Source organism: Tenrec ecaudatus, chromosome 2 (assembly GCF_050624435.1).
Source record: "Tenrec ecaudatus isolate mTenEca1 chromosome 2, mTenEca1.hap1, whole genome shotgun sequence".
NCBI lineage: Eukaryota > Metazoa > Chordata > Mammalia > Afrosoricida > Tenrecidae > Tenrec > Tenrec ecaudatus.
The window spans coordinates 288,929,952-288,955,974 of NC_134531.1; the positions used below are offsets into that span (position 1 = coordinate 288,929,952).

Genomic DNA, 26,023 nt, shown 5'->3' on the forward strand with positions numbered 1-26,023 from the left:
CCTGAGTGTTCTCGTCAAGTACAACTCTGCACGATGCGGCTCCAGACCACTGTTCAGCAGCTGAACATTCCTGGTGAGCAAAGAGTTTCCCTGGTGAAGATGGTTTCTACCCACTTTTAGGTAGTTGCTCTTAAATGGGTGAGATGGGGATGTGAGCACATAATGAAGAGAGAGGAAAATTCCAAAGGTTTCAATGAACTTGGTCCTAAATATGATAATGAGAAGACAAAGTATTTATATAAAATAGTTTAGTAGCATTCGGTTTGCTGTGTAAATAGTTTTCAGCACAGAAACTGACTTCTTGAGACAAAGTTTTAACCGTAATGGTGTTTGCCTCTAGGATATTCACTTTAAAAGAACTCAAAGTCCCAGTAGTGGCCACTATGGCCATTAGTAAATCAGAGCTGCTTCACCATATTGATGGCTAATTCCTTTTAACCACATGAACTGTCCTCATTACCAGCAGTGACGCCCTAAAGGCGGCAGCTGTGGCAATACATCCTTAATCAGCATAATACTTCCTTAATCAGTTAAAAAAATATCACTCAGATATATTTTTAAGTGTAATATTATACAAGATGATCATGTAATGTGTACACACTGTGGTGAAAAGTGCTTGTGGTATTAATGGTGTAAATTCTCTAATGCACAACATTAATTCCTTTAAAATACACAACCTTCTGCCTCTGTATTTGGAGTTGTTGGTACCACTCATCAAAGAAAACTGCCTAATATAGAAATCATGTATAGGGTAATAATTTTCCTCTTATGTAGTCTGCACAAGATCCATAAAAGGTTGTACTATTATTACTATTTAAACAAGTGATTAAATGTAGTCTGCACGGTGAGCAAGAATTCACATGTATTCTTTCATTTAAGAAAAAGCGGTATACGACTTAATAGCTACAGTGAAAATATTTGTCACTAGGAGAGGAAGTGAAAGAGCAGGAGGAGATCGTGGGTTGGGGAGGAGGAGAGTGGAAGCACGTAATTCCCCCTGGAGAAGAGGAGAGTGTGTGTGTGTGTGTGTGTGTGTGTGTGTGTGTGTGTGTGCGTGTGTGTGTGTGTGTGTGTGTAGGGAGGAGCAGGGAGGAGACAGAAAAAGAAAGGGGAGGGAGGAAAAGGAAGGAGGGAAGTAAGGACAGAGGGAGGTAGTATCTATGGGAGCTGGGCTTAGGTGTAGTTAAGTAGTTGTAATGCTATGGCAGTGTGAACATGCGTGCATCTGTGCCCTCAGAGGCCGGTGTCTGTTTGTGTCTTCCTGAGAAGCGTGTTTACTCACAGAGGAGGGAACATAGCATCCCGGAAGTGAAAAGTAATAAGTCCCTGGTTTGGGTGGGGACTGCTGCTGCTTAGGCTGGGGTGGTTCAGGCAGCCATCTGTTAGATGGGGTAGGGAGGTCGGGACGAGGGGCATTGAGTGAAAGGAACTTAAGGAAATCTAAGAGAAATCGACAAAATGGCAAAAATGTGTACCAGGCTGCTCAGGTTGTCCACCTTCCACCCCGGGCTCCCAGAGGCCAGTGAGGTAGGGCTATGGCTGCCTTGAGACAGAGTGCCGGGCAGTGCATTGAGTGTGGCTCTTCCAGCCCCAAATCTCTAACTCCCACCAAACGACCTTTCCCTGAATGTGGCTGGTAAGAGGGTTGGGGAAGACGCTGATAGGATTCATATTTAGTAGAGGATTATAAAAAACAACCCGGAAACAATTAAATGAATTGACACAGTGATTTCCACAATGGCCATTGTGAGCATTGTGCCAGACCTGAAAATATTTTGTACTGTTGTTCATACTATTGTGATTTAGAACTAACTTTATGGCTCCTAACATTAGCAATAATACATAGCTTTTCAATGTAAAGAAAACTTCTAGAAGTCATCATGACTGGAAATTTAAAGGCATAAATCCAAGTTAGATAAATATTCTGCTTTACATTTAAATTCAAATTTCCATGATTCTGCTTATCTTGGGCATCTTCAATGCCACGTGGTAATGTTTATCGATGTCAGAAAGGAGTGTAAAGCATGAACTTAAAAATAAATCAATAAATTGTATCTTCTGCTTCATTTTTGTGCAGGTAGATATCTATTTTTTCCAGCGCCATTTATTGATGAGGGCATCCACTTCCCATTTGATATTTTTAGGCCCTTATCAAAGATCAGTTGTCTGTGTGATAATGACTTTATTTCTGGGTTTTCAGTTCTTTCCCAGTGGTCTGAGTATCTGTCGTTATACCAGTACCACACTGTGTTGACCACTGTGTGTCAGGTAAAGCAAGCTCTCCCACTTCGTCCTTCTTCTTGAGGAGTTCTCTGCTAATTCTGGGCTTCTTCCCTCTCCATATGAAGTTGATAATCAGTTTTTCCAATTCTTTGAAGAAAAATGATGGTATTTGTGTCCGGATAGCATTAGATTTATATTATGCCTTGGGCAGAACTGACATCTTTACTATATCAAGTCTTCTGATCCACAAACACGGGGTATTCTTCAATTTGTTGAGGTCACTCTTGGTTTCTTGTAATTGTATTCTATAGTTTTTCTTGTACAAATCTGTTTTTTTTTAGTCAGGTATATCCCTAGATATTTCAATTTGTGCTTGGCTATTGTAAAGGGTACTACCTTTATAATCGCCTCTTCTGTGATCTTGTCTGATGTGTATAGCAGTCTGGTAGACTTCTGTTTGTTGATCTTATGTCCTGCAACTCTGCCATATTCCTTTATTGCTTCCAACACTCCACTTGTGGAGTTTGGGGAATTTTAAATATATAAAATCATATCATCTGTGAATAACGATAGTTTCACCTCTTCCTCAGATGAATGTATTTGATGTATTTTCTTTGCCTTATGTTGTTAGCTAGGCCCTCCAGTTTGATATTAAAGAGGAGTGGGGACAAGGGGTATCCTTGTCTGGTTCCCTTTTTCAGTGGTATTGTTTTAATCTTTTCTCTATTGAGTACTATGTTGGCTATTGTTCTTTCACATTGTGTTAGACGAAGTTCTCTAGAGAAACAAAACCAAGACACTTACAATTATATACATATAATTGAGAGATATAATATATTAATACACCGATAATATTAACATTAATAATATACTATCAATATTAATATATTATATATTAATGTATAATAATATTATATATGTAATAAAGAGAGAGAGATACATATATAGAGATATATACAACACAAAGAATTAAACAGCTAATTAGTCCCCAGAGCAGTACAGACGGCTCAGTTCAACTCATTTCCATGAGACAGTTAACACACTGGCAGTCCTTCAAGTCATGAGAGCTGCTGGGTGCAAGTCAAGGAAGCAGACTGCTGAGTCTTCTGTAGAGCAATACAGGCAGTCCAGCCATAAGCAGCAAGCAGCAGGGTGGGTCACCAACAGTGAACCAGTCAGCCAGATGGCAGGGTCCAACAGTCCCCAGATCAGGTGATGCATACACCAGTGGTGTGGCAAAGCAGGTCTCGAAGGAACCTCAAAGTATAGCGACAAGGTCCATGGGTTGGATGTCCCACAGGCAGTGTAGCTCGCAAGCTGAGGCAGACTGGTCCGATCATCAGAGAGCAAGAGACAGAAAGGCAAGACTCGCCAAGCCATTTATTTCTTTGCCCTTCAACTAAACTGCAGTATTATTAATCCCACGTGTGTTTATTGGCCAAGTTGGCACAATAAACCTACCTATCACACATATATAGCTTGCATTATACTGAGGATTTTTCCTTCCAGTCTTATTTTCTTGAGTGTCTTAAACAGGAATGGGTGTTGGATATTGTCAAATGCTTTTTCCACATCTATCGATATTATCATGTGGTTCTTATACTTTCTCGTGTCAATGTGGTAAATGATACTAACGGACTTTTGTATTTTGAACCTTCCCTGCATCCCTGTATGAATCCCACTTGGTCATGGTGAATTATTTGTTTTATATGTTTTTGTATTCTATTGGCTAGTATTTTTTGTTTGTTTGTTTTTTGGCATCGATGTTCATGGGGAACATTGCATCAAATTTTGCATCAATGTTCATTAGGAACATTGGTCTGTAATTCTCTATCCTTGTAGGATCCTTGCCTGCTTTAGGTATCAGAGTTATACTTGCTTCATAGAAAGAGTTTGGGAGTTTATATAGTGATAGGGAAATGGATCTATGTACATATATTTATATGTAGAGTATTAAGGTAGCAGATGGACATTGGGCCTCAGCTCAAGTATTCGCTGAACACAAGAATGCTTTATTCTAATAATCCAACATTCTGTGATTTTCACCTTCCCAATACAATCGCTGAAGACAAAATGGGTGCATAAGCAAATGAAGCAAATGTGGTGAAGAAAGCTGATGGCGCCCAACTATCAAAAGATATAGCATCTGGGTTCTTAAGGGCTTGAAAATAAACAAGTGGCCATCTAGCTGAGAAACAAAGTCCACACTAGCCTGTCTGATCATGAGGTGTCAATGGGATCAGGTATCAAAGGCCCAGAATAAAAAAAATCATATTAATGTGAATGAGGGAGAGCGTGAGTGGAGACCCAAAGCCCATCTGTAGACAATTGGACACCCTCTTACAGAAGGGTTACAGGGAAGAGATGAACCAGTCTGGGTGCAGTGTGGCACCAATGAAACATACAACTTTCCTTTAGTTATTTAATGCTTCCTTACCCCCACTGTCATGACCTCAATTCTACCTTACAAATCTGCCTAGTCCAGAGCATGTACACTGACACAGATAAGAGCTTGCAATACAGGGAATCTAGGACAGATAAACTCTCAGGACCAATAATGAGAATAGAGATACCAAGAGGGTAAGGGGAAGGCGGGGGAGAAAGGGGAACCCGATCACTATGATCTACATATAACCCCTTCCTAGGGAGATGGACAATAGAAAATCAGATGAAGGGAGACCACGGTCGGTGTAAGGCATGGGGGGGAAATTTAGAAGTTATTATGGGTTCATGGAAGAGAGATGGTGGAGAAGGGGGGACATGAGAAGCTGATAGGAAGGGGTCAAGTAGAAATAGAGTGTTTTGAAAATGATGATGGCAACATATGTACAAATGTGCTTGACACACTGGATGGGTGGACAGATTGTGATACGAGTTGTACGAGCACCCCAATAAAATGATTTAAAGAACTGTTATCTTCTGTCTTTGCTTCAATTCTTTGCACAGGGAATCGATTGCTGTGTCAGAGTGCAGAAGTCTATTTCCTGTGTCAGCTGACTAGCCAGGTTCCAACGCTTAAAGTGAAACAAAGAGGCAAAGAGGAAGAGGTGTCCACTCTTCTAGGGCTAGAAATAACCAGCACAGAGCAGTAGGAACACCCAGAGACAGCCTCACCCAATCTACATCTGGTGAGTGGAGGGCAGGGGGAGAGAAGATAGAAATGTTCTGTAGTAGGAGAACAGCTGACCCACGGCTACTGTCAGTTATGGCTGTTTTCTTAGTTGGTAAGTTTGCCTTCTCTCTTTTTTTAAATTTAATAGATCTTTTTGTTGGGGCTCATACAACTCTTATCACAATCCATACATACCATCAATTGACTAATGCACCCTTATAGCTTCTTAGCTAGATGGCCGCTTGTTTACCTTCAAGCCTTTAAGTCCCCGGACGCTATAGCTCTCAATAGCCGGGCACCATCAGCCTTCTTCACCACACTTACTTATGCACACATTCGTCTACAGCGTTTATGTGAGGAAGGTGATCACACAATGATGGTTTTTGTTCCTTGGTGTCTGCTACCTGGTCCGTTCAACACCTTGTATTCGCTTAGGTTGTGCACTTCCTCTCTGTGGGCTTTGTTGTTTCTGAGCTAGATGGCCGCTTGTTTGCCTTCAAGCCTTTAAGATCCCAGACGCTATATCTTTTTGATAGCTGGGCACCATCAGCTTTCTTCACCGCGTTCGCTTACACACACGTCTGTCTTCAGTGATCATGTTGGGAAGGTTTGTATCATGAAATGACCGTTTAGCTGGGCAAGGTGCTATTGTATTGAGGAAGTGGGCGTGAGGAGGCCCAATGTCCACCTGCTACCCTACTACTGAACCTATAAATATATGTACATAGGTCTATTTCCCCCATATTCATAAATATATTTACATATGTACATGTCTGTATTTAGGCTTCTATGTATGCCCTTTGCTTCCTACGCCTTTCCTCTATTTCCTTACACTTTCCTCCTGTCCCACTACCATGTTCAGCCTTCATTCTGGTTTCAGTAATTCCTCTCAGTTACCTCGCCCTTGGTCACTCCCTACCAGTCCTCCCCTCCCTCCTCTGGTTTTGAACCACTCGCTTTTCCCTTGTCTCTGTGTTGGCCAACACCTCCTCCCTTCCCCTACCTCCCACGCTCTCATGTCCCTCCAGGACCGTTGGTCCCGTTATTTTCTTCTCACATTGTTTGTCCAGCCTATCTTGTCTAGGTGGACCTGCAGATATAGTAATATGTGCATACAAATGCAGATGACTTTGACAGCACCCAAGTGGCACATAAGAACATGGCTTCGACAGCAGCAACACTGACATGCTGATAGACAAAAAAGCCACTAACATACAAAGTTTACAAGGTAAAAAACAAAAAAGAAAAAACAAAACAAAAAGCAAAAGAAAAAAAGAAAAAGATTCTGTTAGTAGTTTGATGTCTGTTTGTTGGCCTTTAAGAGTGTTTTCCGGATGAGTCTTGTGGGGTGCCATGTCCTGGCCCCAAAGTCTATCCTTTATACTCCCTCGGGATCTCTTTGCTTTGCTTCCCCCGCTGCTCCATTGCACGCCCCCAGTGTTTGCCTCAGTGTGGTGGGGTCAGCTCAGTCGCACATCCCCCACTGTGTCTCAAGTTTTGTCCCGTGCAGGGCTATGGGTCGGTGCAAGATGTTGCATCTTGCAGTGTCGCCAGCTGTAGGGTCCTCTCTGTACGATGGGCCCTTTGAGCCGGGCTATCATCCTCTGAGCTTGGTGGCCCCAGCTGTACACCACTACATCCTTTCTCCTTCCTTTGTTTCAGCTTCCTTCTGGGTCTGGTGTGGTGGGTCAGTTCCTTTCCCACACCAGATGATCTATTTTCATTTTCTGTATTACTCCCTTCGATTGTGGGCGTCAGGCTAATTCTGGATGGGGCCAGCGTATGGTCCAGTCTCTTTGTGTAATCCTCCATACTTTACGTTGCCCTCTTTGTTTGGTGTGTCATGGTGTGGTCTGTATGCATGTTCCAGTTCTGTGGGGGCACAACCAATACTCTCCCCCGGGTGGGTTAGTGCCCTGTTCCCCCCATACCATCCACTCGGATTCTCCCCATCCCAGTTCTTCCTCCCCCTGCCCTACTTCCCCTTCTTTATGCTGGGTTCTCATGTACCTCCCTAAGTGTGGCCTGCTCTCCCTCCAACTATCTATGCTTCCCCCCGTTTATTGTGGGATGGATGTTTATTCTTCTATTTCTGTCATGCTGATTGTACTTACCTCAGGGGACTCATGTTATACCTGTCCCTTTGAGTCTGACTTACCTTGCTTAACACAATTCCTTCCAGCTCTTCCCATGAAATAACGTGTTTCATGTGCTCATCCGTGCTTTTCAGTGCTGCATAGTACTCCATTGTGTGTATGTGCCAAAGTTTACTAATCCACTCGTCTATCGATGGAAACTTAGGCTGTTTCCAAGTCTTTGTGATTGTGAATTGTGCCACAATAAACATTGGAGCGCAGATGACTGATCGTGTTTTATTTGTTGCTTCTACCGGGAATATGCCAAGTAGAGGAATGGCTGGATCAGAAGGTAGATCAATTTCTATTTTCTTTAAATATCACCAGATTGCTTTCCACAGTGGCTGTACAAATCTACACGAGCACCAGCAGTGGAGGAGGGGTCCTACTTCACCACAGCCCCTCCAACACTGGCTGCTCTCTGATTGAATTTCTGGCAGTTTCTTGGTCGCATATTGCTGCGATCCTGTCTGAATCAACTTCAGAAGGGTTTAACTTGTGTGTTATATTAGGATCATTGCTCAATAATTCCTACATTCTATAGCATAACACTGTTCTGCAATGGGCACAAATATAGATCTCCTCCCGTCGGTTGAGCAGGTAATCACTTCTGAATTTGTGGGCAACACAGAAATACAGTCCCTCCAGTGCCGTATTAGTGTGCTGAAACATTTCAGTTAGTAGCCTGTCAATTCCTGGAGCCTCCATTGTTTGCTTTTTGTTTTTTGTTTTTGTTAATACCTCTGGTGCAGCTTGCGCTTCTTCTTTACATACCAGTGGTTTGTGAAATGGTTGATTGTCATCTCAGTTACTGAAATAACCCAGTTTCCATTTATTTGTTGCAGCTAAAAAATGAGTTGGAATCAGGATTAGGATGTGCCCTGTCAGTATCACTGCATTTTAAACACACTATACATTAATTTTTTTAAAAGTTTTAACAGTTCTTATCAGGAGCTCTGGTGGCACAGTGGGTGAAAGATACGGCAGCCAGGGAAACTCTCTGTGGCAGCTCGACTATGTCCAGAGTCACTTTGAGTTAGATTGAACTAGATGGGAATGGATTTGTGTTTTAACTATCTCTCTGAGGGATCCTCAAAAGATTCGTCAAAAAAAATGGAATGAAAAGATGACAGAACTTTCCCCAAGGACAGGGACTTTGTTCATTCACCTGCCTGGTGTCCCCATGTTTGCACAGCGACCTGATGCTCATACTCAGAAAACAGTTGGCTAACCTATATCTGCTGTACCTATTATCTTTTATGCCCTTCATTAGAAGCATCTGCTGTGCATTCTTTGATGAGTCCTTTCATTTTTTAAAATATCATGTTTGAGATTTATCCATGCTGAAGTGTACAGCTGTTCATTAATTTAGGTAAAAATTTAATCATAAAATTTTAACATGTTTGCACACTTTTTCCTTCCACCAGCTTTGGAAAAAATGTAATGTGGAGAAAAGATATTATTTATAATAATAAATTGCATATTTTATAGTTCGGCCCTTTCCTTTTGTTGGTAGCAAGATTTTATGATGATGGAGTGGTACTAATAAAATAGATTATTTTAAAAGTCATATTGTATTTTATATTGTTAAAATGGCAAACATTTTATTTTTCTATTTATTCTCCTTCTAATGCATTTTTCTCTGGGAAAAAAATTCCAAAATCATTCTGTGAGGCAGTGATTTTGTTTGTTTGTCTGTTTAGATATACTAATTGAATAAACAAGTATCAGCATCATTTCTCTCCTTCCTCCACAGCTGCTTATTTACTTTAATATGTCACTCAGGAGTGAAAGCCTGATCATGAAATTCTCAAAAAATAAAAAACTCAAACTCTGATGCTGACTCAGAGTGACATTTCTTTTGTTTCCAACATTTATCTTAAAATGAATGCATTGGTCTGACATGGCTTCAGTAGGAAAGATCTTATGGGGCCTTATAGCCAGACATTACTTTTGCTATTTAGTAAAATAAAATTTGGGGGGAAAACTAATAATCCATAAATCTACAAATTATATTGCTTTTGAGTTACTTCTGAGCTATACCATAAAAAACGGCAAGAGCCCCAACTTGACCAGTCCATCTTACTTAGACCGATTGAGAAAGGTTCCGAACGTCGAGAGGGGCAATCTCACAAATTTTCTGTCACCCCTTTTGGCAAAGGACATTTGCACTGTCCTTCTCTGGCATCGTTGGCGCTTATAGTCGCCGACTTTCATAGATTTTACTGTATGCCAGAAATAAAACATTCACTTAGGCCCCCTCTCTTCACATTTCTAACATTCATAGACTTTCTGCTTGGCCCTTCTGGGTTTCCATGAATTTGCTGACCACACTTTGAGAACCACTACTTTAGATGAGATCTATTTTTAGGCAGACATCAAGTTAACCCATTTTCTTGACAATTGACCCACATCTTGACAAAGTTGCGGCAGTCTGCTTCATTGAACACTTTCAGGCTTAGGAACCTTGTATGGCCGTTTCTGCTGTCCTCCTGGATCTGGAGGCGTTGGTCCCAGGCAATGGGTGAGAAGTAAGGAATATCACTGAAAAGCAAAACTCACTGCCATTGAGTAAACGCTGACCGTCTGTGGATTTCTGAGACTGCCCCCATTTAAGGCATAGAAAGCCCCGTCTTTCGCCCATGGTGCTCTTGGTGGTTTCAAACTGCCTACCGTGCAGTTCTCAGCCCAACACTTAACCACCGCATTACCGGGGCTCAGTGAAAATGAGGGAGACCCTCAAGGCCACGAATTGAACCAGTGGCTGCAACAATGGGTTGAAAACACCAATGATTATGAGGATAGAGCTGGAGTGAGAGCGGACTTCAGCGTAACTGACTACGAAGAAAATAATGAGGCAAATAAATGCCATGATTTCCAATGTGTATTCACTCGTAGCTTAAAAAGTGTTGGGAAAGAAACATTTAGATCGTACCTACATTCACACTCTTCGGTTTTTAAAAATGTCGGACAACCAAAATCGCCAACCACAACACTGAGGTTGACATTTTAACCTTTCTAGAACCAAAGAAATTCATGAGAAAAATTCTGTTTTGTCTTTTTATTTATTTTATTTTTTTTCTTTTCTTCTGCTTTGTCTTTTATCATATCTGTGATTAGAAAAAAAAACAGCTATATGCTAAAAGTAAGTAAATAAAACTGCTCTGCCAATGTAATTTGAAATTCCTCTGGGTAATAAAGCTCTCGGTCACAAAGTTGCACTCATTTTAAATGAAAACAAGAATCTTTAGGAGAAATCATTTTAAATTCTAGCCACTTAATGGCTCAGTTTGTAATGTCCTCTGAATATCTTTCATTAGTTGTGATAAGAACGATAGTCCAAGTTTTGAAGACACGGTTTTGCACATAAATTCATCTCCTTACATCAAAAGTTAAATATGCACTAGTATGCATTAAAGTTAATATGCATTAAAATCATTTCCTCATATTTTGAAACCATTGCTTAAGTTATTGATAATTACTTGCATTTTGAAGTTTGAAACTTGAAACACCAGATGAAGAGTAGAATAATTCTGTTTCTTAGTTTTTCTTGTTGAGATCAATATCTTGTCACAATTTTAATGAATATTTATATCACTCAATTTTTCATAGCAAATTTATTAAATGCTGGGTAATTAAAAAAAATCATTAGTTGCAAAATTTATAAGGAATAAGGAGTGCTAACTGTCTCAGTCCTAGTGTAGAGGCCTTTTTGACATCTTGTCAAGAATTGTCAATATAAGTTTCAGATAAAACGAGTCCATACTATTCTCTTTGGAATTTTATGGTCATCACAATAAAGTAACACTCTATTTTTTTAGTCTAAAATGTTGCTCCAAATTAAGTTTTCTCTTAGTTTAAATTTCTTGTCTTCCCTCAAAGTCCTTAGAACGGTTTATATTCTCCAGAACAACCTGCAAATTGATAACCAAAAGGAAGAAAACATTATTTTTTTGTTTTCCTTCTCAAATGCTAGAAATAACAACTAAATTGGATCAACTATACCACTACTGAAATCTGGCACTATCCAAGCTCTAGTTTGGTTCATAATCGTTAATAAACTAACAATTTAAGTCGAGAATGAAATAATACCAAAAATCCCAAGTGCTCCTGTCAATAGAGCACAGCGGAGCATAGATTTTATCGTAGACACTGTTTGCATCCCAGGAAAACGTTGTGCTGTTCTGAGGACCCTTTCATTCTCACTAGAGGAAGGCTTCTGAAAAACAGACTTGCACGGTCATGTCCATGGCAGACTTGCACGGTCATGTCCATGGCAGACTTGCACGGTCACGCCCGTGTCAGATTTGCACGGTCACGCCTGTGTCAGACTTGCACGGTCACACCCGTGTCAGACTTGCACGGTCACGCCCGTGTCAGACTTGCACGGTCATGCCCATGTCGGGCCTGTGGGGTGGATAGTGGGGTCTTGCTCGGGTATCTGACTGTGAGGCTTTGAGGAAGCAAACTTCTGGTGCTCAAAGTCAGAAGGTTCAGTAGTATCGAAATGACAAAACAATCTTAATTCTACTAGTGATTTCACTTAAATGTAAGACTTTTCTTTTAGAAGGTGGCTTTTACGTGTCATGAATTTCTCATTTGTATTTTATGTGTGTTCATTGGTGTGGGTGTGTTTTCTAGCGTTACGTGACATCTGAAAGCTGATGTTTGATACTATTTTCATTGCCATGTTTAACTCATTAAGATGTGATTATGCAAATTTACTGTATTGATTTAAAATGTACAGTTTTATGAGTTTGGACAGTTGCACACCCCTGTAAATGGCCACTCCAAGCCAGACACGAAATATCACTTTTAAAATATTACTTACGTATTTTCCAGTTCTTCCCCGCCTTTTTCCCAATTTGCAGGCAACCACCCATAGGTATTTATCACAAAATCAGTTGGATTTTAAGTGAATTATATATGTTCTCCTTTGTGTCTGTCTTGCTTCACTCAACCACATGTTTCTGAGATTCATCCATGTACTCTACTAAGTGGGTAGTTTAGCCATTCACCTGTTGAAATGCATTTTAGCCATTCACCTGTTGAAAAGCATTTATTTCCCGGTTTGGCTACTCGATTATTTCCAGGTTGGGGCTATCCTGAATATTCACACACACGACCTTGAAGGTGCATACCTAGCCGCATAATGGCCAGGTTATATGGGAAGCATATGTGTGATTTTTCAAAAAACTGCTCAAAGTTTTCAAATGTGAATATAATTATTTGCATTACAAGCAGCAATGTAAAAAATTCCGGTTGCTCCCCAGCCTCGCCAGGACCTGGTGCTCTGTAGCTCATTCTTCCGTGTGTAATATCTCTTGATGACTGAGATCCAATTTTATTTGATGATTACTATGAATTGAATTGTGCATACTGCCAGCCCCCGCAGCCCCCCTGCAGAAAATATATATAAATATAAGTTGGAATCCTACCTCTAGATCTGTAGATGTAAGCTATATTTGAGAACAAGGTTGTCTTTGGTGCTTCAATGAGACCGCATCAATGTCAGATGCGTCTTGTCTTAATGAGTCCTAATGATTGCTGAGGTGTTAAAAGAGCAGTCAGAGAGAAGACAAGTAATAGAAAACCCAACTCACTGTTATTAAGTCCATTCTGACTTAGCAATTCTATAGCCCAGGAGCTGGGGTACAGAAGGATTGCAAGGACCATTAGAAAATTTTCTGGGTCATAGAAATGTTCTACAGCTTCACTGTGGTTGTGTTACATGTAAGTGTATACATATATATTTACAATAAATCAAACTGTACACTTAAAATACATGCATTTTATTGTATATGCATGGTCCCTCAATGAAATTTATTTCTTAAATTAAAGACAGGATATTGTTTTAAAAAGCAAATCGCAGAATAAAACAAATAATAAGACACCGTTTACTAGTGGTGGGAACACACAAGCCACTCTGATGCATATTTTGAAGAATGGGTGCCTGTAGATATGACTATTTATGTGTAAGTTGTTACATATGTATATATGTAAATGAACCATGAGTTACACCAAGCTTATGTAATGGAGCCCTGATGGTGCAGTGGGTTAAGTGTTAGGCAGCTAACAGAAAGGTTGGTGGTTTAAGCCCATGAGTTGCTCTGTGGGTGAACTGATGAGGGAGTCTACTTCTTTGAAGATTTTTTGGGGGGATAAATCATTTTATTGGGGGCTCTTACAGATCTTATCACAATTCATACATGCATCCATGTGTCAATCACAGTTGTACATATGTTGCCATCATCATTTTCAAAACATTTTCTTTCTACTTGAACCCTTGGGATCAGCTCCCCATCCTGCCCCACACCCCGCACCCTACCTCCCTTGTGAACCCTTGACAATTTATAGTTTTCTCTTTTTTTCTCTCATGTCTTACACTGACCACTGTCTCTCTTCACCAACTTTTCTAATGTTCAGCCCTCTGGGAAGAGGCTATATGTACATCATTAGGATCGATTCTCCCTTTCTTCCCCCACCTTCCTCTTTCCCTCCTGGTATTGCTACTGTCATCATTGGTCCTACGGGGTTTATCTGGCCTAGATTTCCTGTGTTGCAAGCTCTTATTTATACCAGTGTACATGCTCTGGTCTAGCTGCATTTGTAAGGTAGAATTGAGGTTATGATAGTGGGGGAAGAGGAAGCATTAAAGAACTAGGGGAAAATCGTATGTTTCATTGGTGCCACACTGCACCCGGGCTGGCTGGTCTTCCCTGTGATCCTTCTGTGAGAGGATGTCCAACTGACTAGAGATGGGCTTTGGGTCTCCACTCTGCACTTCCCCTCATTCACACTGATATGATTTTTTGTTCTAGGTCTTTGATGCCTGATACCTGATCCCATTGACACCTCATGATCACACAGGCTGGTGTGCTTCTTCCATGTGGGCTATGTTGCTTCTCAGCTAGATGACTGCTTATTTATCTTCAGATCTTTAAGACCCAGATGCTATATCTTTTGTTAGCTGGGCATCATCAGCTTTCTTCACCACATTTGATTACACACCCATTTTGTCTTCAGCAATCATGTTGGGAAGGTGAGCACCACAGAATGCCGGATTATTAGAACACAGTGTTCTTGCGTTGAGGGAGGACTTGATTCAAGGCTCAATGTCCATCTGCTACCTTAATACTTAACATATAAATATATGTACATAGATCTACTTCCCTATCATTACATATAAATATATTTACATCTGTCCTTGGGAATCCTGTAGAGTAGTTCTACTCAGCCCTACAGGGTAACATGAGTTGGAATCAAAGTGAAAGGAGAGAGTTTTTAAGATTGACTTATTTGATGTAATGGTTATAGCTGCAAATGGGACAAGAGAAGTTAGTGAAAGGAATTTCAGCTTTGTCTACAACTGCATATATTAAATTGAGAAAGCATTCAGGTATTTCACATATAAATCACAAGTAACGAAACAGCCCAACAAGCTAAAAAGCAAAGCCAGTGTTTCATCCTGAGATTGGTAGTTTATATGTTTAATGTAAAAATGTTAACTGTGTTCTTATCCTATTGATAGCATAATTTCTAATTTTGTTTTGTAAGGATGTTCATGAAATTTTAATTTGGGTTAACTGATTTTCTGCTGTGTCTTGTTTATGCTTTTCTATGAATATTTTTCATTCCATTTGAGAACATAAATTCTTTTGAGAACATTGATTCTTTTTAGAATATTATCCAACTACAGCAATTAGTGCACTTGTGGATGGAAAGCAGATGGAAATCAGTTCAACCCTTCCTATGCAAGGTAAAACTATCTAAGGTTCAGACTGGGGGAATGGAGCGTTGGACTTGCTTAGAAACATTAGCTAATGGCCTGATCTCATGATCGATGAAAGAATTTGGGTGCCTAAGTGTTTGCTGCGAGGTATTCTGAATGACTCACTTCTCGAAAGCAGTTAAATTTTTCTTGAAGATACACCGGGCTTTTTCTATTAGGCACCATGCTAGGCTTCATAGGGAACACAAAGGTAAGCATCTCAGTTTGGTAGCGGAATACAGACATGAAAACAATGAAAGGACACCTCCTGTACCAGGCAAAATATTAACATAGAAATTATGAACGCATGATCGATGATCATGATAGGCAAATAGATCAATGACATTAAACTGATTCATTTATATGCATATATCGGGCCTTAGTTCGTGTGAAAGATGAAAGTTGAGAAATTCAGAAAGAATAGAAATTGAGTGCATGCTGTTTGAATAACTGACTATGCCCAACAAACAAAAACCTAAATACAGACATGCATCTTGGTGGCGAGAGGGAGTGGACAGGATGGGAGTGAGGAAGGAAAACAGTAGATGCGATCATAGAATAACCAAAAAGAAATTCCAGGTGGATTAATTGGAAAATATTTTTAAGCGAACCAATGAAAATATTAGACAAAATATTGGAAAATCCCTTTAAAATTAGAGAGGAGAAGGGCTTCCCAATGCAAGTCATTATACTCAGAAGTCCTATAAAAGTGGTAGGAAAGTTTTACTAATTGGAAAGCAAAAAATCTTAGTAAAGGTTTCCTAGAAGTATGGTGTGTGCAGATGACTTCTAGAGAATCAACTCATAGAATAATGGAACTGAAGGAGTCAAGGTGAGACCAAAGGAAAGCTAAGCAAGAATGCAGTCTCATTTGGAAACTAGTTTCAGGCTGCTACCTTGGCAGCTCTGGAACATTACAATGGGAGTTTCCATTTTGAGATAAGGATTGCCTCTCTCTTTGTGTCTGTGCATCACTTGGCTCTGCTGGACTGAGGCAGACTGGTAAAGCCACTCTGATTCAGTTGAAGCTAATTCACCAGAAAAAGGGACAGTTGAATATTTTAGACTCCAGCCCCATCAGCAGTTGAGAGATGAGTGTATCTGCCTCGTAACGGGAGTCTGGGGGAGTGTGTACCAATGTATACAATATAGTCCATCCTTTAAACCATGCTGATTCTCTTGGGTTTTGCTATTCATTCTTCTCAGCACGATTTCTTCCAGGATTCCTTTTGATTATAATATCTGGGAAATCATGTAAAAGCTCAATGGTGAGGCAATGCTATTGTAGTTTCTCTGCTGTCACAAAAAATGTGCTGAAAAACTGGGGTTTGGCTTGTACATGGGTCAGTGGTACTCCAGCGAGGTGTAACATTTCAAGGGTGATTGGCATTCCTCCGCTGTTCATTCAAAGCCCCACTGACACTGCAGGACTTTGAATGTTTGTTTACTCACATCTAACCAATCAAAGCTGTCCTATGACATGGACGACTCCAATTCCCAGAAGCACCCAGAGTGATTCACTTACGCTGGCAGCTGAACTGATAAGGATGTGTCTGTGGCTGTGCTCTTTCTCTCCCCTCTGGTCTCTGTGTTAATTCACATCCTGCATTTCCCACCCTAGGCTTATACTCGAGTCAATCTGTTTTTCTGGTTTCCCAGGTAATATTTAGGTACCTCGGCTTATACTCGGGTTGGCTTTTTTTTTAGTATATACGGTACTTCTAACACCTATTCCAGACTCTTTTTTCTTAGAGATTATACATTTAAACAGTGATATTCATGGTATTCAGGTCACAAACAGCAGCAGCTCCGCGGGAAAAAGACTGTGCTTTCTACTCCCATAAACACTTACAGTCTCAGAAACTCACCTATGGCTTACTATGCTGCCCATTGGAATTTTCTGTTCCATTCTTTGACTTCATCATTTCTTCCCTTTGCCATAGCTACTCTGTAATTAAGAGCAAACTTCAAAGTCTCTTCTGACATCCACTTTAATATTTTCTTTATATTTTCAAAGCAGAGGATCTTTGCTTTCTTAATGTATTACATTCTTGATGCCCTGCCACAGCCCATCAGTCTTCTGTCATTGTATCAATGTATCTGTTCAATGTATCAAGTCTGTTCTTGATTTGTTCTCCAAATTTGGGTTGGATAAACTCAAGGTCATATCCTGGCTTTTCTGCACTTGTTTAAATTTTCTTCACCTTCAACCTGAACTCTCATATGAGCCATCCATTGGCTGCTCCACAGTTGGCCAATGGCCTGGTTCGATCTGCTGATATCAGCTTCTCCATCATCTTTTCCCACTGATGTAGTCAGTTTCATTTCTCGTATCCCATCTGGAGAAGTCCTTTTGCGTTATTGAAAGAAAAGGTATTTTTAATTGACGAGTCATTAGTCTTGCAAACTTCTATCATGAAATCTCTATCTTTGTTCTATTACCAAGACCATGTATTCTAACTATGGTTCCTTCCTCTTTGTTTCCAACTTTGCATTCCAATCACTAATACTTATCAAGTCATCTTGATTGAATCCTGTTTGATCAATTTTAGACTGAAAACATTAGTAGGATTCTTCAATTTTATCATTATCTTTAGTAGCTGGTGCATAAATTTGAATAATAGTTGTATTGACTGGATTTCCTTGTTTGTGGATAGGCATGTTTATTTTTGTTGGTTGGTTGGGTGGTTTGTGGCTGTTGTTGTTGGTGGTCTTATGGGGTTTTGTTTCTGTTATAATACAAATGCGGAGTAAACCAGTAGTGCATAACCCGTAGACAAGCAGATAGATTCTGGGCTCCCAATTAACTCTAGCTCCAGCTCCCAAACAGTTAGTTCTGATCACATAGCCCTGCTTAGTACTTGCCTTCATGAAATGATCACTGAAGATAAGGGTGCTTCAGCAAAGTGTGGTGAAAAAAGCAGAAGGTGCTCAGCTATCATTTGAAATAGTGTCTGGGGTCTTAAAAGCTTGCATTCAAATAAGAAGCCATCTAAGTGAGAGGTCAACTAAGTCCACAAGAAAGAAGTACACCAACCGGTATGATCCAAAGATGACAATAATAAAATTCAAATATGAAGAAGAAAGTATCAGAGTGTAAATTGTGAACACCCAATTTGCAGGAGGTCAGTGGAATCCCAAAATCCATCTGCGGATTCTCTAGTCTCATTAAGACTCTTCTAGATGCCCTCTGGCCACAGGCAAGGGCCTGAAACAGCTTGGCTAACAGACAGAGACTATTGTAAACTTGATTATGGTAGATCAATCTTGGTATAATATGATAGTCGACCTCTATGTTGAGCCAACCTAAATTTGCTCTAGGCTTAAATATGTCTTACTTATCGCACAACAGAAAGTTCTTCTGTGTTTTTTTAAAAAAAATATTGTTGGTGGTCCTTCCCTTTAAACTCTTTATATTCATATGATTAATATTGTTATTACTACTACTTATTTCTTTTTTATTTTTATAGTTTATATTAGTTTCTCCAGTATATGAAACACAAATGGAATTGATGACTAGAGACAATAACCAATGTAATAATTTATTGGAGACAGGGAAGGGGGAGGATGAGGACAATGGAGGAGAAAACAGTGAATTCAGGAGGGCATAGGGAACGCGAGAACTGATTGTGATGATGGATACCCAACTCTTCAAAAGAGTGAATTACCACGGGAGTGTATGTTGTGTGAATTTTATATCAAGAAAACTACTAAAATAATAAAATAAACCAAATTCACCAATGGTTATCACGAGGAAAACTTTTGCCTGGGGAATATTGAATTTATGTTAATGGTGGTGGAATAATTTGTAAAGGAAATCAATAACAGTTCCATAACCAAGGATAATCAATGGCACTGAAATATATATGCAGAAGGTGTCAAATTGGAGAATTGTCAATAAACTAATAAATAAGTAAATAAAAAGAGTCAATTGAGCACCCACAGATTGGGAAAATTCTTTAGTAGTAATACATCAAATAAAAAATTAATCTCCAAAAATTCATAGAAAATTACGTCTAAACAAGAAAAATAACCCAATCAAAATATGGGCCCAAGTCGTGATTAGACAGTTTGTCAAAGACAACATCCAGGTGGCCAACAATAATATGAAGAAATGCTCGTGATCATTAGCTATAAAAGAAATACAAATAAAACAACAACGAGATATACCCTCCTACTGACATTTTGGCAAAATGCAACAAAACAGAAAATAGTAAATGTTGAGATAATGTGGAGAGACAGAAATACTTTTACATCGCTGGTGGGATTGTAGAATTCTACAGTTACTGTGAATGTCAGTGTGGCACTTCCTTAAACAAATGCAAATACCAGCACCTTCTGATTTGGTAGTGTCTCTACTGGATATATACCCTAAAGAAATCTAGAATGCAAAATGAACAGACATAGTTACTCCTACATTGATTGCAGCAATGTCCATAACAGTCAAAACTTGGAAACAACCAAACACCCCAACCATAGAGGAATTAATCAACAAGCTCTGGTACTTTCATGCTATGGAATTTGACACATCAATAAAAAATAATGACAACTCTCTCAAACAACATAAGACACCGATAAAGCTGGAGAACGGTTTGCTTAGCAAACTCAGACACTCTAACAAAGGTAAATATTTAATATCAGCTTTGTCATAGGCAAAACAAAAAATAAACATGGTTTGACAAGACTATCAGGAGGCCAGGGACAGGGAACTGCAACAGGAGGGGTGGTGTCGGGAGGGGAGGCAACGAAAACTAACAAACACATGTATGACAAGTTTAAAAGGATATTGTTGTTGTTTTATTTTCTTGAGATGGGCTCTATAAACATAGTTAGTATGTTTCTTTAAAAACAGACAAACAAACAAACAAAATCCTTCCAGACTCCTTATCCTTCAAGCCTAAATAGTACTTTCAGTGACTTAAATGTTCAAATGTGCTTGACACGATGGATGGATGTATGGATTGTGATAAGCTTTGTACGAACCCCAATAAAATGATTAAATAAAAAAAGGAGAAAAATAAAATTGAAATGGACTTGGGGTCTTTAGTGACAAACAGATTCATCTAAAGAAATGCATTAATCCGATCAATAGCTGTATATACCACCACCAGAAGTTGTCTTAATATGTCCAGGTGAAGATAAGGTATCTAGCAGAGGAGTTGCAGCTGGGTACCATTTCAGTAGGTTTGTCTTGGTCTGCTGTCATTCACAACCTCATACACTACAAGGTTCATACACTACAAGGTTCATACACTACAAGGTTCATACACTACAAGGTTCATACACTACAAGGTTCATACACTACAAGGTTCAAACACTACAAGGTTCAAACACTACAAGGTTCATACACTACAAGGTTCAAACACTACAAGGTTCAAACACTACAAGGTTCATACACTACAAGGTACAAGTGGAGGTATGATGGGAACCACTATCCAAATATCCTTTAGAGCTAAATCTCCCTCATTTTCCTAGTTCTGCAATATTGATTTCCATCTATTTTCTTGGGCACAGTTGAATGTTTCAAAGGTTTTCTGTTGTTGTTTTTTAAAGAAGAGTATCATAGCTCTTGATACCAATGGGCTCTACCAATGGTAATTATGCACATTCCAATGAAACCTTGACAACTGGGAAAATCAACATTAGTTGGGCAACTGGACTAAGATGGTCCATTGCAATTGTATCCAGTCCAGATTCCTCCTTATATGTTCCTACTTGAGTAGGGCTCTCAGTATGATGCTCTGTGCTTTGGGATGTCAAGATCACATAACACTCGAGAGTTGATATTCCTCTTTTGTCAGTACATGATTATACAAGAATATGCCATAGGTGGTTTGAGGAAGAAGGAGGAGGATCACTATTGTAGTGGTTCTCCAAGTGTGGTCTTAGGATGCTTGGGGTTCCCCAAGGCTCTTTCAGGAGGTCCACAAGGCCAAAATACATTTCTTACTAATCGTGCAATGGTATTGTGTTAGTCCAGGCTGCCTAAAGAAGCAAATCCAGAGATACTCATATATGTGTAAGAACGAGCTTTCTATCAAAGAGTAATTGTATACTAAGAAAACATTCCAGCTCAGGCAAGATCAAGTCCATAAGTCTGATATTAACCCATATGTCCAATACTAGTCTATAAATTCCTCTTCAGACTCACACAGCACATGTAATGAATCCGAATGCATGAAGATCATAGGCCGGTGGATGAAAAGTCTTGTGGATCCAGTGGCAGTGGACAAGCATCTCAGGGCTTTGTCTGCCATCAGCAGCGTTAATAGAGGCTTGTCAACAGGAAGGTGAAGCAGAGAGAGTGGGTGTCCTGCCTCCAGGAAGGAAGAAAGTTCCCAGAACTCTTATGAGAAGGCCACTCCCACAAGGAGGCATCGCTCTGTGACCTGATTGACAGACTAGACTCCGCTCCTTCACTCTTAATATCCTCTAGTTGACACGAGATTACACAATCACAGGCATGATTTGCCCGTTTTACAGTGCTGACATTTTCCACCATAGGAATGGTGGGTAAAATTGCTGGGCCACAGCATACTAAGGGCAGAGACACCAACTTGCATTCATAACCCTTGCATTCTTCATTGCCACACACAACCACATACACAGACACAATACCAATGTCCCAATGAGGCAGTAAAAATGATTAATTTGATTAAATTTCAATGCTTGAATATACATTTTAAAATAGTTTATGTTCCAAGATGAAAAATAGTTCCGTAAAACATTTCTGATGGCTACCCATTTTTGATGATTCTCTTAAAAAACAAACAAGGTCTGGCTACGCCCATTTTTGTTCCCAAGGAGTTTATCTGTCCTGGATTCTGTGTGTGGGGAGCTCTTATTTGTACATGCTCTGGTCTAGCCAGATTTGTAAGGTAGAACTGGGGTCATGATAGTAGGGGGAAGAGAAAGCATTAAAGAACTAGAGGAATGTGGTATATTTCATCCATGCTATACTGTATTCTGGCTCGTTCGTCCTTTCCTTGTCACCCTTCTGTAAGGGGATGTCCAACTGTCTACAGATGGGCTTTGGGTCTCCCCTCCACCCTGCCCCCTCAACCCATTCTCATCAATATGATGGTTTGTTCTGGATCTTCTGAAACCTGATCCCATTGACACCTCATGATCACACAGGCTGGTGTGCTTCTTCCATCTGGGCTATGTTGCTTCTCAGCTAGATGGCTGCTTGTTTATCTTCAAGTCTTTAAGATGCCAGACACTGTATCTTTTGATAGCCAGGCACTATCAGCTTTCTTCACCACATTTGCTTATGCACCCATTTTATCTTCAGTGACCATGTTGGGAAGGTGCGCATCACAGAATGCCAGATTATTAGAACAAAGTGTTCTTGCATTGAGGGAGGGCTTGAGTAGAGACCCAATATCCTTCTGCTACCTTAATATTTAACATACAAGTATGTAGATCTATGTCCCTATCATTATATATAAATATATTTATCTATGTATGTGCCTATATTTATACCTCTATAAATGTCCTTTACCTTCTAGTTCTTTCCTCTATTTCTTTTTACTTTGCTTTTGTCCCACTCTGGTGTTTGTCATTCATTCATCTTCCAGTGATTCCTTTTGGCTACATTGCACTTGATTAAGCTCCACCAGGCATTCGATGCCCTCCTTGTCATTGATTTTACATCACTTGCTGTTCCCCTGTCCCTGGGTTTGTTGTCTCCCCCTGGGGCGTTGAAAAAGAGGAAGGCCTTTGACAGATGGATCGAGACAGTGGCTGCAATAACAGATTTAATCATAAGTGCACCTGTGGCGGTGGCACAAGACTGGACAGTATTTCTTTCTGTTATTCATATGGTCACTGTGAGTCAAAACAGACTCAACAGCACCTAACAACCATCACCTCCACCACCACTACCACCACCAAGGGTCCTTCGTAAAGGAGTAGGGTATATATGCAGGGAAGGGTATATGCTATTATTTTCCAATATAAAGGACAGTTTCTATAATAGCATTTACTTACATAATTTATTAACTAAATCGATCCCTACTAAGTGTCATATTTCAGAGATCTCCTTCTCCATACTCGCAGGTTGCATAAATTATTGTATTGTGATTCTTTGATGAAAAGGCACAGTGTGTGCATTCATAATGATCTAATTTAAGAGATGTGGTTGGAGGGGGTGCCAGCCCCCACCCCCACTAATCACGAGTTCGATAGGCACAATTGTACAGTTGAGATATATACATATTACATTAAAATCATCGAGCGCATGAGAGATAGAAGAGATATTGAAATAATGGAGTCAGACACATTTCATGGTAGCAATGCTCATCTCAGCCTCGTTTGGTGGTTCAAGTGGAGAGAGGGGGAGGGGAAGGAGAACAAGGGGAAAGGGAACAGGGGAGTAAGATGCGAGAGGAAGAGCTGACAAGAGGTCAAGGGAGGAGCCGAGAGAGAGCTCTTTATTGCTAACCCAGGTCTATATAGCTTTGGGGGGAGTGCAAGTCCACTAATCACAGGTAAAGACATACGTCACAGGAAGGGGTTGTACTATGGCAATACAGCCATGAGAGGGCGACAGGTTAGGGATATACACACAATGGGAAGAGGAGGGATTGGGGGTATACATGTGACAAGATGGGCGGATCCTAGATTCAGGAGGGCAGCTTAATTTGGATGGCAAGAGTTGGTTTGACCTGTTCCCTGGCACAATTATCAGTCTGGTGTAAACCCCACCTACAGGAACCAAGCCATTGGTCACAAGCCTCAGGGATAGCCATTGTCCACAGCACCAGGGATCAGGCCCACCTGTGGTGGGAGGAGACAGCAGTCTGGCAGCTGATTGCCTCAAGGGAAGTAACTTTTACCATTAGCTGCAAGCAGTGTCCTAAGTCCAACATATTTGTGGGAGATGACTTGGGAGAAATCTTTCTGTTTCTCACAAATAGGCAACTACAACTACAAATTTCAGTAAAATCCTTGTTATAGTTTAAAGAGGAATAAAATAATCGTGTCATTTTCAGTAAAACCTAAGGTAAACTTTAGAGCAAGATATGTGGATATCCCCTCTGCATTGCAAAACAGAGCATTTACAGATTGATGGAGACATTCAAAATTGCTAATGTCAAGGTTAAGTAACATGCTGATGCTAACTAAATAGCAGGATCAGTTACGGACTGCTCCTTGAGGTGGGAGGTGGGGTGGAGTTCTTTGGGAGTGATCTATTGGCCCATTCGCTCATCCAGAATAGAAAGAGATCAGTTGTCAATTGCTAATTATGCTTCTCTGAGTATTTTTCCAAGAAAAATTACATGATCACTGAAGCAACTAAAGAACAGCAAACAGAAAACATACGTTGTCTTTTCATTTACAATTCTGTTTTCTAATTTTGTTGTTCTATGGATATCACAACTCTTAAACTAATTTTAATGGATTTTGTGTTCTAATCTTTGGATTTCATTTGACATATTACGTACATGTTATGCATGTTTAATTTGTTATATAGATCTAATATGTCTGGTATACGATTGCCACTCAAATGACAATTTGGTATGCTGTTAAAATGAATACATTTAACACATGGACTCTATGTCAAATTTTAAAATCAAATCACCCTCCTCTGTGTGTGTGTGTGTGTGTGTGTGCATGCAGTGACTGTATCACTGTCGGTGCTGGTGGACACAAAGGCGGAGCTCTCCTGCCCTGCTCTCCCAGTGACCACAGGCTACCTCTCAACTTGGAAGATACTCCTCAGAGACAACACTTCCTGCTACAGAGCCTACAGGAGGGATGGAAATGAGACCAAGGAAACCAACTGCGCTGTCAAGGGAATCAGCTGGGTCTCCAGCCCTGAGCAGCCCCTGGCACTTCACATCGATCCAGTCACCACCAGGCACGATGGGTCGTACACGTGTGAAATCACATATTCTGGTGGGAACTTCCACCGTGACTATGACCTCCGAGTGCTAGGTAAGACCATCACCCACGGTGGCATGTCAGACAGCCAGGGCCGGGACTGCACCTCCTGTCTCTCTAAGTTCCATCTGTCGCTTCTGTTCCGACTGAAGCCTGTTTGCCCTTCGTCTCTGCAGTGCCCCCCGAGGTGAGCCTGGTCGAAACTGAGCCCGGAACTGCGCTGTGCCAGGCCCTTTCAGGGAAGCCGGCTGCACAGATCTCCTGGACCCCGGAGGGGAACTGTGACTCCGAGAAAGTCACTCGGGACCACGGGACAGTATCTGTCCGGAGTAGCTGTCGCTGGAAGGACAGCAACGTGTCTACCGTGATCTGCTCTGTGTCCCACGTGACTGGGAACAGGAATCTGTCCCTAGAACTACATCCAGGTTAGTGGTTGTGAACTGGGCTGAACTTTTTCTCCCATTGAGGAAGGATGAATATCCAAATTAAGAAAGCTCAAGCTGCTAATTTATAACTTTTCCCTCTGTGTGCTCTACCACATTTGTGGGCATATTTCAACACATGTAAATAGTCATGTACATATTCTCTGTCAAACCTATGTATGTTTGTGGGCCTATTCCCACTCTTCCTCCCACACCTGTTCAGACCATGTGTCTATTCTTAGACTTTCTCCTAAATGACTGTGTATATAACAGTGTTTAACCTGAGCAGTGTTTTCAAAATCCATCTTACTGTAAAATGCATGAGTTTACTCTCTTGCCAGTAATTGATCCCCCCTTTCCTTCTTACCTCTAGTAACGATCAAATAATTTTTCTTTTAGTGTGAAAACCTTTTACCAAAGCAACGCTCATAATTTTCCCTTTGGTGACTGAATTATTTAATTAGCATAATAT

At 40.4% G+C, this 26,023-nt stretch overlaps 1 protein-coding gene across 1 annotated transcript; it reads left to right on the forward strand.

Moving 5' to 3' along the window:
* The first annotated feature begins 33 nt into the window (after positions 1-33).
* On the forward strand, positions 34-25,559 carry LOC142440641 (cell surface glycoprotein CD200 receptor 1-like). Its single transcript, XM_075542951.1, has 3 exons — positions 34-73; positions 24,929-25,183; positions 25,306-25,559. Exons 1-3 carry the CDS (start codon positions 34-36, stop codon positions 25,557-25,559), a joined length of 549 nt encoding a protein of 182 aa, XP_075399066.1.
* The last annotated feature ends 464 nt before the right edge of the window (positions 25,560-26,023 follow it).